Raw genomic sequence first — 12,223 nt, 5'->3', positions numbered from 1 at the left:
ATTACACTCAACTCAAAGGCACATCATTTGCTGCATAACTCAAGGCTATAAGGGTTATTTGCCAACAAAAGACCTTCGAGTTCGATTACACTCAGCTCAAAGGAACATCATTTACATCATAGCTTAAGTCGAGAAGGGATATCTGCCAACCAAAGACCTTCAAGTTCGACTACGCTCAGCTCAAAGGCACATTATTTGCAACATAGCTCAAGGCAAGAAGAGCTATCTACCAACCAAAGACCTTCGAGTTCAACTACGCTCAGCTCAAAGGCATATCAAATTTACAGCATAGCTCAAGGCGAGAAGGGCTATCTGTCAATCAAGACCTTCGAGTTCGATTACATTCTACTCAGAGGAAAATCAAATTTACAGCATAGCTCAATGCAAGAAGGGCTATCTGTCGACAAAATTATCGATTTCGATTTAATTCGGCTCGATGACACATCAACCACACTACTGTCCAGTTGCAGTAGAGGTTTTAAATCGAGAAGAAGACCTGGGTTAGCTGTGCCTTAATGACAAGAAATCATTTACCGGCCGCATAGCTTAAGTCAAGAAAAACCATATGTCGACAAAGACCTTTCGAGTTCGATTTCATTCAGCTCAAAGGTATATCAACCACATGGAAGAGTCAATGAACTACTTTCCAGTCGAATTTTTAACCAAGGTCTTTAAACCAAGAAGAAGACCGAAGTTGACTACAATTTGGCAACAAGAAGCCACATTCTGATCCAAATTTCGAACTGCGGCTTTAATTCCACATCATTTCAAGATATACCCGACTTCACGACGGAGGAGTCATCCGCAACACAATTCGACAGGGAGTTATTCTTAATTGAGATATCAGAGTCAATTTTCAAATCCACCGAACGAAAAGTGTGTATTTTAATCTTTTCCATATCCCCGTTACACGACTATGGGCAAAGAGGGGCAGCTGTAGACATATTTTTTCGTCCATTATACATTTTATGTGTTACACGTTTATAATATTTATATATATTATATTAAACATATATTATATATGCTTATTATTTACTGTTGCTTTATTACATGCTTCAGGTCCATTAACCTTTACAAATCTGTTGGCCCAACAGTGGCCCGAAACAACATTATCGAAACAAAGAGCCATAAAAATACTAAACCAGAACCACACATCGAACACACAAAAAAACAGACCGAAACACTACCAACAAGAGTGAGTCGAGAACCAACAACACATAGCCACGAATCCACAACCAACAAAGAGATCGTCACGACAGTAAACCATCAACCAACAAAAACAGTCGAACCAAACACAAAAAGCACAACGAAAGTAAACGACTAGACAACGCACAAAGCAAGTAAATACATAATAGAAGGCCAAAAGTCGAATCATCAACCGGAGAGCCACCGGAAGTCAAAGGGTCATCGATGAAAGAGGTAAAGACCGAGACTTTCGAGTTAGATCTATACCGATTCGCAAGGTTTTTGGGGTTTTGGGCCTCGGGTTAGTGTTTAGGGTGTGAAATGCATTATTTTGGTGGCTTTTCATCTTTTTCGCCCGTTGGAGGCAGCGACCGGAGTGGCGGCCGGACGCTTTGAGGCGGTGGTCGGGCAGAGTTGAGTGACCGTGATCTGGTGGAGTTTGAGAGGAAATGGAGAGGGGTAAGACGTGTGTTTCTTTAGAGAAAGTGAGAATGAAGGTTTTTTGGGAAATAATGGGCTTTTATATAACCTGTTGTGAGACCCGCGAGTCGACTCAACCCGGGATCAAAGTCCGCGTGTTTCTAATAAAAATGGGGTTAACCCCTTTCAGGTCCCCGTGTTTTTAATTCAATTCATTTTCGCACATTTAACTCGAATTTTATCCCATAATTCCATTTTCTTTCAAATTGGTCTTTATTTATTTATTTTTATTTTTTTTATTTATTTTTATTTCCAATTTCATATATTTGTTTTAATCATTTTATTATTATTATTATTATTATTATTTACCTTTTTTTAATTTCATCTTATATATATATATTTGGTTTATTTAATACTTTTTATTATTATTTTTTTGCATTTATTATTATTATTATTATTTTATTTTTCCTTTGATTTGTTTTTTATTTGTTTATTTGTTTTTATTTTATTTTATTTTTTAAATATTTTTATGATTTTCTATATATTTTTAATATTTCTTTCTTTTGATTTATTTATTATTTATTTATTTATTTTCTCTAACATTTTTAACTTTGTAGATAAGTTCCAACTGATCAAAGGTAAGTAATTTGAATCGGGTAACTTAAACTTTAATTTAAATTTTTAAAATTTTAAATTAATTGACCGTAATCGATTCCCGAACCTGACACATTTCTGGTAAAACACAGATCATATAAGATAGTGTCCGATCAACCTAAAATGGTTTTTAAATGATCGGTGGCGACTCTAACTCAATTATTTCAAGTTGAAGTCAAATTTCGGGCCTAACCAAAAGACGACTGCAACAGATATCATGAAGACGCCTACAAACATCGAAATCACATATTCGGTTATACACGTGATTATTCAACTTTTGAGGTGCTTTCACTTTGCTCACCAAATTTTTAGCTCGTATTATAGTTATTAATCTCGTAATTAACTTTCATTACAATCATTATCGTTACTTGTCATTTAAAAATATTGATTTGACATGTTAAAATCGTTACTTATCATTTAAAAATGTTGCTTTGAGATGTTAAAATCGTTTAAAAGTGCAGATTTGACATTAAAGTTTTTTTCTACAACACGTCTTAAGGTTCTGACAATTAATAGTCACATTAACATAATTTGATTGAAAATTTAACAATTAATAGTAAAAGATCATTAGAATTTAACTTTTAGTTTTAATAAAGATTTATTTGGGATTTTGAAAGGTTTTTTTGACGAATTTGAATCTAATAAAAGAAAAAAAAAAGAGTAATTTAGTGATATCTAAAAATATCATCGAATGACCATAGAAACAATGAGAAAAGGAAGCGGTTAAACAAAAACTAAAAGTTTTAATTTTTTATGTCATTGTTAATCGCTAGATCAATTTAAAATAAATTATGTTTGAATATAATTTTTCACTATTGAGATGATCGAGGATGATTTCGCTCATCATAAATTCAGCTTTTATAATCAGTCAATTTTAAAAAAAAATCAGAACTTTTTTGGGAATAAAATTCTACATCAGTATGATTCTAATGTAAGTTATACAAAGCTGATGACTAAAATGAAAGTGCCTTAAAAATTCAGCTATTACCAGTATAGTTTACCCTAAAATATGTAATGGTGGGCATTTTAGCAGCTGAACTGAAGGTGGTTCCTGGAACCTTACGATTGTTTAGGTTTGGAGCCATTAAAATATTGTAAATCCATCCAATTCAAGCAATAAATAGCAGCAGCAAAAAGGGATGCAATTTGTTTCAAATTTGAGCATTTATTCCTTAATTAATGCAAAAAAATACATATTTTAAACTATTTCACATTTTATATTTTTCTTCTTCTAAATCCAGAATTACTAGAGGCTCTGGGGGATCATCTGTAATCAATTTCTAAGCACGGCAAAGCGAGTCGCTTATTTTATACTTGCAATTGTAAGTAGAAAACAAGCATCTCCGGTCATGAACCGAGTCTCCGAGTGACCATACAATCAAGTAGAGTTTTATAGCTAAAATGGAGCCATGATTCTATCCTAACACATGACCCACATTATTCGGAAAAGAAAAATGAAAAATTATCCCTCTGCATGTACTTGAAAGTAACAATTTTTTTCTTGATGCCAAATAAAGAGTAACGTGAAAAGAGAGATCATTTTTGGGATGACTTTTGTTCTTTATCTGGTAGGACATTATCTGGAAGAATTAGTTCTGGGGGAGTTTCACGGACAACACCCAGCATTGAGTCGTACTCTTCGTCCCTACGAGCAAACTTCTTGCGAAGAACTTTCTCAAATTCAATTTCATCCAAGGGCTTTGCATTCTCAGATGCATGTACCTGTGCAAGGTTGGTATAATTGGTGGCTGACCGGGAAATAAATTCTATCTCTTCATCAGTTAGCTTCCTCAGGAACTTAGCTGGATTACCTCCCCAGACCTGTTAAAAACCAGTCAAGATTAAACACCCAATCATCTAAAGTAAAACATCTAGGTACATTTTTTTCAGCACCCTCTGGCTCAAAACATGGATACAAGCAGTACAACCATCTTATGTTACCGAAATGTATCATAACACCTGTTTTATCTTTATGCCAGCTGAACCTAAGTATATTTTTTTCTATTTCTTTCCAAGTTTTCTATCTTCTCATGCTTGCTTCTACTTTAATTTTTTATTCATACATGCTACCATAAGAGACAAATGCGCCTTTGCTAAACCAATAAGATCGTCATATATTTTTCAAGAAAATGGCCATAAGAATTAAGTTCAGAAGAACAAAATGGAGTTCACAGTACCTCGCCAGCAGGGATCCTTGTATTCTGTCTCACAAGGGCTCCAGCAGCAACCATAGCATGTTTCTCCACAACTACACCATCAAGAAGTGTTGCTCCCATGCCAACAAATGCTTCATCCTCAACAGTACATCCATGTAAAACAGCACTATGACCTGCTCATTTTGATTTCAAGGCTCCAGTCAGCCTATTTATGGAAGGAAATTTTTATCAGGTTAATTCACATGAAATTTATTGCCAATGCCACTTTACTCACCAACTGTAACATTGTTTCCAATGTTGGTTGGTAGCACTTTCCCACTTAAATTAGACTTTGCCACATGCACAAGGGAGTTGTCTTGTATATTAGTTCCAGATCCAACACTTATGCTGTTGACATCCCCTGTTCAAAGCAAAACTATGATGATCGTCAGCAAGTAAAAACAATGTCCGAGAAATAGCCCTAATATCTCCCGAACAAATTCATATGGTATAAGAATATTATAGCTTCCTCTGCACGTGTGATCAACCGATAGTGTGGAAAGGCAGTGTTATGTGGTATGAGGCAGCAAGAATCAATTTTTTTTTTTGATAAGATAAGAAGGCCTCATTAAAAACCTCCTTGAGTAACGGAGCTTGAAAAAAAGCTCCTTAATCATCGGAAGGAGGAAAAGAGCGCCTTAGATTTTCATTAAAGAAAATAAGATTACAACCTAGATAGATCTCTTCGAAACAACCCTTACAACAGTCTATAAATCCAACCCGAACAGGAATCAAATGCTAAACTGAAACGGCAAACAACATAAAAATTAGCCTATTCCAGCCTTTGCTAAAGCATCGGCGTCCATATTAGCTGACCTTGCAACCCAATTTATAACCCCCCAAAAATCTAAGATTGTCAACTATATCACTAACAACGAATGCATAAACAACTGGGCATGAATTGACATTGTTAATACAGTCTACTGCAACCCTGCTATCACTCTCAACAATCAGCCTATCTTTAACCCTCCCTTGAGCAGAAGCATATAATGAAATACCCCTCTGAATAGCTTTAAGTTCGATCATAGTCGGAGGTCCCGGACCAGCTGACTCTTGAAAAGAACCTAAGACTGAACCTGAATGATCCCTCCAAATACCTCTTATACCCGATTCCTTCCAATCACTGCTAATGGTTGCGTCCACATTCAATTTAAAAAACCAGAAGGGGGAGGTACCCAAGGGATTGAAGAAGACTTCATAGAACTGTAGGGCGAGTAGGAATCTGCTAATGAAGGATCCATAATCAAGGAATCCTTATGAATAGAAACATCCTTATGCTTAGCTAGGAACCAAGAAGCCAGCCTAACTCGTGATAAGAAAAATAATTCTAACTGATCAAGCTTTCCCCCTTCAAAGACAATAAAATTTCTGGCCTTCCAAATGGTCCAAATGATAGCCCCAGGAATGAAAGTCCAAATAGCAGAATTTGATTTCAACTCATCCCAAGCAGTAAGAAAGGTTTTTGCATCAACAGGAAACATAGAACTAAACCTCCAAAAATTTAAAATTTTTTACCTCAAAGACCATGCAACCGAACATGTAAAGAATAAGTGCGTGGAAGTTTCCTCAACCAATTTACAAAGAGGGCATAAATCATCCTCAATACCTTGAACACCTCTTTTAATCAATTCGGATTTAACAGCTAGCTTACAAAGCACAACCTGCCACATTAAAGATTCAACTCTAGGGGGTACCAAACCTCTCCAAATAATGTTATTCCAGAAGCAAACATCATCTGATCCTGAAGCACAACTTTTTATACAAGAACTGACTGAAAAAACACCATCCCCACTGCCTTTCCAAAGTAAAATATCACTGGAATCTTTAGACAAAGAATAGGGAGAGATGAAGCTCACCAAGTTACACCATTGTTCAACCTCCCAATCATTTAAATTTCTTCTAACTTGAACATCCCAAACCCAGCCAGATGGAAGGAATTCCCCAAACTAACAAAGTTTACCAGATCTATTAGAAGAAACCGAAAACAGTCTAGGAAAAAGAAACTGAAGCGGATAGTCTGCAGCCCAACTATCTTACCAAAAACGAATAAGCTTACCATTTCCAACAGGAAAACCACATAAACTTCGAAACTTAGAGCCAAAGGAGTCTTGTTTGTAATGATTGTTAACCACCGATCTCCAAAGCCAAGAAGATTGAGGAGAAACCTTACTATCAAACAGTAACCTTGAAGAATCAATGTTGTATTTGCTACAAATAAAATTCCTCCAAACAGAGTGTCTCTCATTTGCAAATCTCCAAGACCATTTCCCTAGCAAAGCTCTATTCATACTAGTCAGGTTCCGGACTCCCAGACCACCCTCGTTCTTAGGTTTACACACATCATCCCATTTAACCCAGTGAATCTTCTTTGAACCATTTCCCCCTCCCCCTCCCCATAAAAAATTAGACATGATCGAGTTGAGAGCCTTAAGGATTGAAGCTGGAATCTTGAACATAGACAGGAAATACGTAGGCAGTGAGGACAGAACCGATTTGATCAAAACCAATCTCCCTGCTAATGAGAGTGTAGCATCCTTCCAACCCGCTAATTTAGTATGAAAATTCTGCACTACTGGTTCCCAAATAACAGATGCATTCTTAGTTGCCCCTAGTGGGAGACCTAGGTAGTTAGAGGGGAAACTCCCAACAGAACAGCCAATAGAAGCTGCCCAAGTTTGAACCTCCTCTTGGGAAATATTAATCCCAAACAAACTGCTTTTCTTTAGGTTAAGTTGCAGCCCTGACATAACCTCAAAAACTCTGAGCACCCTCTTCACATTCATAATCTGTGTTTTCGAAGCTCCACAGAAAATAATTAAATCATCAGCAAATTGTAAATGTGTGAGCTTGAAGGACCCTTCCTCCTTGCCAACTGTCAAACCAGAAAATAGTCCCTCAGAAACAGCCCGCAGTATTAATAAATTCAACAACTCCCCTACTAGATTAAATAACAAAGGTGAGAGTGAACATCCCTGTCTTAGTCCCTTGGCCATCGAAAATTCCTCGATTGGAGACCCATTGACTAGCACTGAAATGGAGGCAGTAGAGACATTTCCTGATCCAGCTAATCCAAGTCGAACCAAAACCCATTTTTTCCATCACCTTGAACAAGATAGGCAAATCCACCGTGTCATAAGCCTTTTTGAAATCTACTTTAAAAACACAACCCTTTAGCCCTTTCTTCCTCCAATAATCAATGCCCTCGTTAGCAATGAATTGTCCGTCCACCAAGAACCTGTCCAACCTAACAAAAGTCGGATCATCTTGGTTATTGCACCAAGTGAACCTTCCCCCATTCAAAGGCAGATTAATTAGACCTGTTGACTGAATAAACTGAGAGAAAATCCTCATAGAAAATTTGTTCTGAGCTCTGCCCACCTTCTCATCCTCACACAAGTAGACATTAAAGTCCCCTCCAACACAAACCGGCAAATTCTATCCAGAAATGAACACGCTCAGTTCTTCAAAAAAACTTTCTTTTTCTTCATCCACTGAGGGTCCATAAACATTAATGAGAATACTTCTGAACTGATTAAGTCTGAATTTCCCTATAACCGCAATGAATCTTCTGTTAATACTGTGATTTTCCATTTCAAACACATTTTCATCCCAACAAAATAATAACCCCCCTGAAGAACCAGTAGCTGGAGATTCAATAACCCCTGGAAAAATATTCAATCCATTCCTTCTCAAAAAAGACCTGTGGATATTCTCTGTTTTAGTTTCTTGTAGCCAAAGAAAAGAAGGATGAGAGTTTAGTTTCTTGTAGTCTCTGAAAAGAAGGATGAGAGTTAGAGACTAGTCTCTGAACTGCTCTTTGTTTCTCTCTTTTTCCAAAACCCCTAACATTCCATGAAATTATAGCTAGTTTATCCTTCATAAAAACTGATGAAGAATCTAATTTCCCCAAAATGGCAACTCAGTTTGCCACCTTCAGACCTTTCTCCAACTCAATGATTTTATCCAAGTCTGTGTAAAAGAAACCCCCAGAATCTGACTAACTTGCCATGTAGCTACTGCTTCATCCAAGAGTTCCGAGAAACCTGAAGAAGATGCTGTATAAATATTGACGTGCTCTAAAGCTTCTCTGACCAGAATTCTTTTTTCCCATCTCTAGAAGTGTCAGAATTGCAGATAGACAAATGTTTTTCCTCAACACAACCCTCAGACTCTTCAACTAAACTACTGGCACCAGCTTTATCCACTAAGTTTGGAACCTCGCTGCCCCGTAAATTAGTCTCTGCTGTTGTAGTAATCTGGAGAACCGTCGTATTAGCCTGTTCATTAGCCTACTTTAGACCTATAACATCCTCTATAGCATTATCTCCTTTTTGATCATTCCCATACCAGTAATTCCTCTCCTTACATCTTCTGTAGACTCTTCTGAAGCTGGCCATTTTCCTCCTCTGAAGAGGCTCACTTTTTGTAGAAAGGGAACTATGCACCGCCCTCGTTCTGCCCCTTGATAAGCTTGATAGTTCTGAATTAGGGACTGTCAGCTTAGAGTTAGTTTTATTAACCTCCAGATCTGCACTGCCCGAACCTGGAATAGAGCAGAACCCCTTATATTGTTTTATGGCACAACTAGCTTCTGCAATTCCCCTATTTTGAACCAATTTACCAAATTTATTGATTGTATAAGCTGGCCCAGAAGGAATTATGTTAGAAGCCTCCAAACCAACCAGTTTAATGTCATCAGATTGGGCTTCTGGCCCATCAGCCGAACTTTTTGAAAATTTGATACCCAGACCTGCAAAGTCACCTCTGATATTCCCAACGTTCTGACCATCTGACACTCCTTCATTAATACTTTTCCCATGTTTAGTAAGTCTTGGAAGATGTTTTTCCCCATCAGTACCTTCTGAGCCAAAGGACATGCCCTCATCAATCCACAAGTCAACCTTTTGTCTGAACATCTCAGCTGATTTGACTGAACTTTCCTCATAATCTGACTTCCCCCTATTATCGCCTTCCTCAGACCCCGTCTCACTAAACTTCCCCTATTATCGCCTTCCTCAGACCCCGTCTCACTAAACTGTTTCCCAACTACTCCGGTCACCGGAGAAAATTTGAAAAAAGGATTTGAATCTTCACTGGGCGATCCAACTTTGATGGAGACTCTATACGATCTACCATAGGAACCGAGAGTAATGAATTCGGGAACATCAAAAGGATGCCTCCGACATTCCTCTTGAGATTTGAAAATGATAGCACAGGAATTACGGGCATAACCCAACCAGCAATCTGAACTTCATAACCGTTACTAATGAAAAACTCATAAACTGACTTGAAATCAAGAGAAAGCTTAATAATCCCCGTTAAAGATCTTCTGACCCAACTCCGACCCTCGGTTGGGATATACATTTCCAAAACATTCTTCTTAGTTTTCTCCCTATGGCTCCCTTCAGAAAATTTCTCCCTATACTCCAATGCATTCATCCTCATAACCTCAGTAAGTAAAGCATCTTTGTACGTTCTATCATCTCTAACACTCCTACTGGATAAATCTGCCTCTTTCAACTTAGAGGGTCATGTTGTGGACAAATCTGGAACCAACTTAACTGGACTCTTGTTTACCACAATCCTTGGACGAACATCATTGTATTTTGCAACTCCAACATAAATCCTTCTCCCATCTATCAGTGAGCCATTCAACATCTCGATTGCCCTCTTCAAACTAGATTCCTTCTCAAACTGAACAAAAGAGAAAGTGGAAAATCTGTATTATGGATTTTTGGTTTCTTTCGGGATGAAAACTCTCTCCACAGTTCCATGGGACGAAAAAATATCCCTAAGCTCTCGCCGAGAAACTGTCCTATTAAGATTATCGACAAAAGCCTTCCAGACCTCGTCGAAATCTATTTTCCCTTTTAACTTTTCTCTCTCCCATTTTCTGCTCCAGGTGTGTGTGTTTTCCTTTTCCTCGGTGTTTACAAGAATCAATTTTCAACTTTCTTAATTTCTTATTAGAATAATGAGGAACTGCAGTCACACAGATGGTGCACATACCGGGGGGATTTTGTTTGAGGGAAGAAAACAATTGTCTGAAAACGCCTTTTTAACCCAAATTTTATATCTCTGTGATATAAATAAACATCATTTTATAATTAGAAGAGTGATAAATACTGCTAACAATAAGTCTGATCTGCTGGAGAATAAGTTATTTTATGCATTGTGATTGTACTAAAGGTTTTAAGAAGCATCTGGAGTTGGGGACGTTACCCGGGTGGAAGACAAGGTATAAGGTACTAGTTGAAAGCATCCTGCTAGAGTGAATGCATAATTTATTTATGAATGCTATAAAGTTAAGGAAATAGTAGCGCCTATGATGAAGACAATATCTAACATCATTACTAGAAAACAAAACTAAAAAATACAAATAATTTATAGTTGAAACCACTATTTAAATCTACAGGCTACATTCATCTAAATCAATTGTTAAAAGTTGACACAAGTGTCATCCCTCACTAAGACTAGCCACATTTCTCTAGACCAATGTGATAAATATAGACATTTGTTAAATTTAAACTATTCAGAATATGTGCAGATATAATCAACTTCAAGTCTACTATCTTTATTCATATAGTTGTCAAATTAAAACACACTTCATATGCTAATTTATCCTTCATTTGAATGTTCATTAGCATAAACATGAACCCTTCATGTGCTAATTTATCCGCGTCAAGTTGGATTCCATCCTTTCTTGAATAATTTCAGAAGAGACTTAAAACAATATTGTCATCAAACAAAAACACCAAATCGGACATACAAGCAAAAGGATCTTACCCCTTAAAACACATCCATACCAAATAGATGACCCTCTTCCCACCTGAACATCGCCAATGACAGACGCACTGGGGGCTACAAATGCATCCTTGTGGACAAGAGGAGATTTGTCAAATACGTTCATCAAGGTCCGATGCCTAGAAACTAAGAAAAGAAAAGAAAAATACCGTGAAATCAGTGGACAATGAGGGGAAAAAAACTAAAAAGGAAAAGGAAAAATCATATATTTCAACACCAAATGCAACGATAAAAAATAAAAAGTAAAGCCAAATTCCACACAAATCAGCAAAGAAAATAATCAATTAACCAGTACAGTCAACTAAACAAGGTTATCAATGATTCTGTTGGGAGAAAAAAAAACAAAACCCAGAGTTCATAATTGTAACTACACTGGTGTTTTCATGCAGAGGTAGTCCAATAGTTTGATAACAACAATGTAAACTATAAAAATGAAAAGAGAAAAAACTGATAATTGAAATCAGCTGAAGAAACCCCACAGATTGAATCCATATTCCAATTTGGACTTAGCAGATATTAGCTTAGGAATAGAAGCTGAAGATGGAAAAAGAAAAGAAGCAGAGAGTAATGGGAAAAAACTGACGTTGCTCTTGGAAATAGTAGTTGCCTTGGAGGCGGCAGCCGAGACGATCGAGAGCCTGACCGGTCTCGCGAATCCAGAATCCAACGGTGTAGATGGCTTTGCCAAGGGTTCCCATCTTCAGCTTTGATCGGTGATTTTCGGGGTTTCCAGGATAGCTAGTGATCGAGAAACAAAGCTCGAAATGGTGAGAAATGATGCTCTTACACCTTAGTTTAGTGGTTGTCTGGTAGGTTTGAATATTGTGGGCCTAACGCAGCCCAACATTTGGTTTTCACAACTCGGTTGCGCTCTGTTGAGTTGAGTCTTGGACTCATTTTGAGTAATAGCCCAATAATGATGTATGAATTGAAACATCAAAATTCACTCCCAATATTTGATAAAA

The 12,223-nt window shown here is 37.2% G+C and overlaps 1 protein-coding gene across 3 annotated transcripts; it reads right to left on the bottom strand.

Annotated features, from left to right (window-relative positions):
• Positions 1-3,582: 3,582 nt before the first annotated feature.
• Positions 3,583-12,017, bottom strand: LOC120195258 (gamma carbonic anhydrase 1, mitochondrial-like). Of its 3 annotated transcripts, none has more exons than XM_039197335.1 (5): positions 11,842-12,017; positions 11,241-11,384; positions 4,690-4,785; positions 4,437-4,588; positions 3,583-4,080 (listed from the first exon to the last, which is right to left on the bottom strand). In XM_039197335.1, exons 1-5 carry the CDS (start codon positions 11,954-11,956, stop codon positions 3,796-3,798), a joined length of 792 nt encoding a protein of 263 aa, XP_039053266.1. In that variant the 5' UTR covers positions 11,957-12,017; the 3' UTR covers positions 3,583-3,795. The 3 variants fall into 3 exon arrangements, with proteins under 3 accessions (XP_039053266.1, XP_039053265.1, XP_039053267.1); XM_039197334.1 differs by having other exon boundaries at positions 4,690-4,815; positions 11,842-12,015; XM_039197336.1 differs by lacking the exon at positions 4,690-4,785 and having other exon boundaries at positions 11,842-12,016.
• Between the last annotated feature and the right edge of the window lie 206 nt (positions 12,018-12,223).

The sequence above is a fragment of the Hibiscus syriacus genome, unplaced genomic scaffold (genome assembly GCF_006381635.1).
Source record: "Hibiscus syriacus cultivar Baekdansim isolate YM2019G1 unplaced genomic scaffold, ASM638163v2 tig00117011_pilon, whole genome shotgun sequence".
Classification (NCBI taxonomy): domain Eukaryota; kingdom Viridiplantae; phylum Streptophyta; class Magnoliopsida; order Malvales; family Malvaceae; genus Hibiscus; species Hibiscus syriacus.
This window is presented reverse-complemented; position numbering and strand designations above follow the sequence as displayed.

Excerpts from the sequence above, each read along its gene's own strand:
- LOC120195258 (XM_039197334.1), bottom strand. The coding sequence starts at position 11,956 with ATGGGAACCCTTGGCAAAGCCATCTACACCGTTGGATTCTGGATTCGC. Across the intron at positions 4,589-4,689 it reads TGGAAACAATGTTACAGTTG|GTCATAGTGCTGTTTTACAT; the intron begins GTGAGTAAAGTG and ends CAAAATGAGCAG. Across the intron at positions 4,081-4,436 it reads CAAGGATCCCTGCTGGCGAG|GTCTGGGGAGGTAATCCAGC; the intron begins GTACTGTGAACT and ends GGTTTTTAACAG.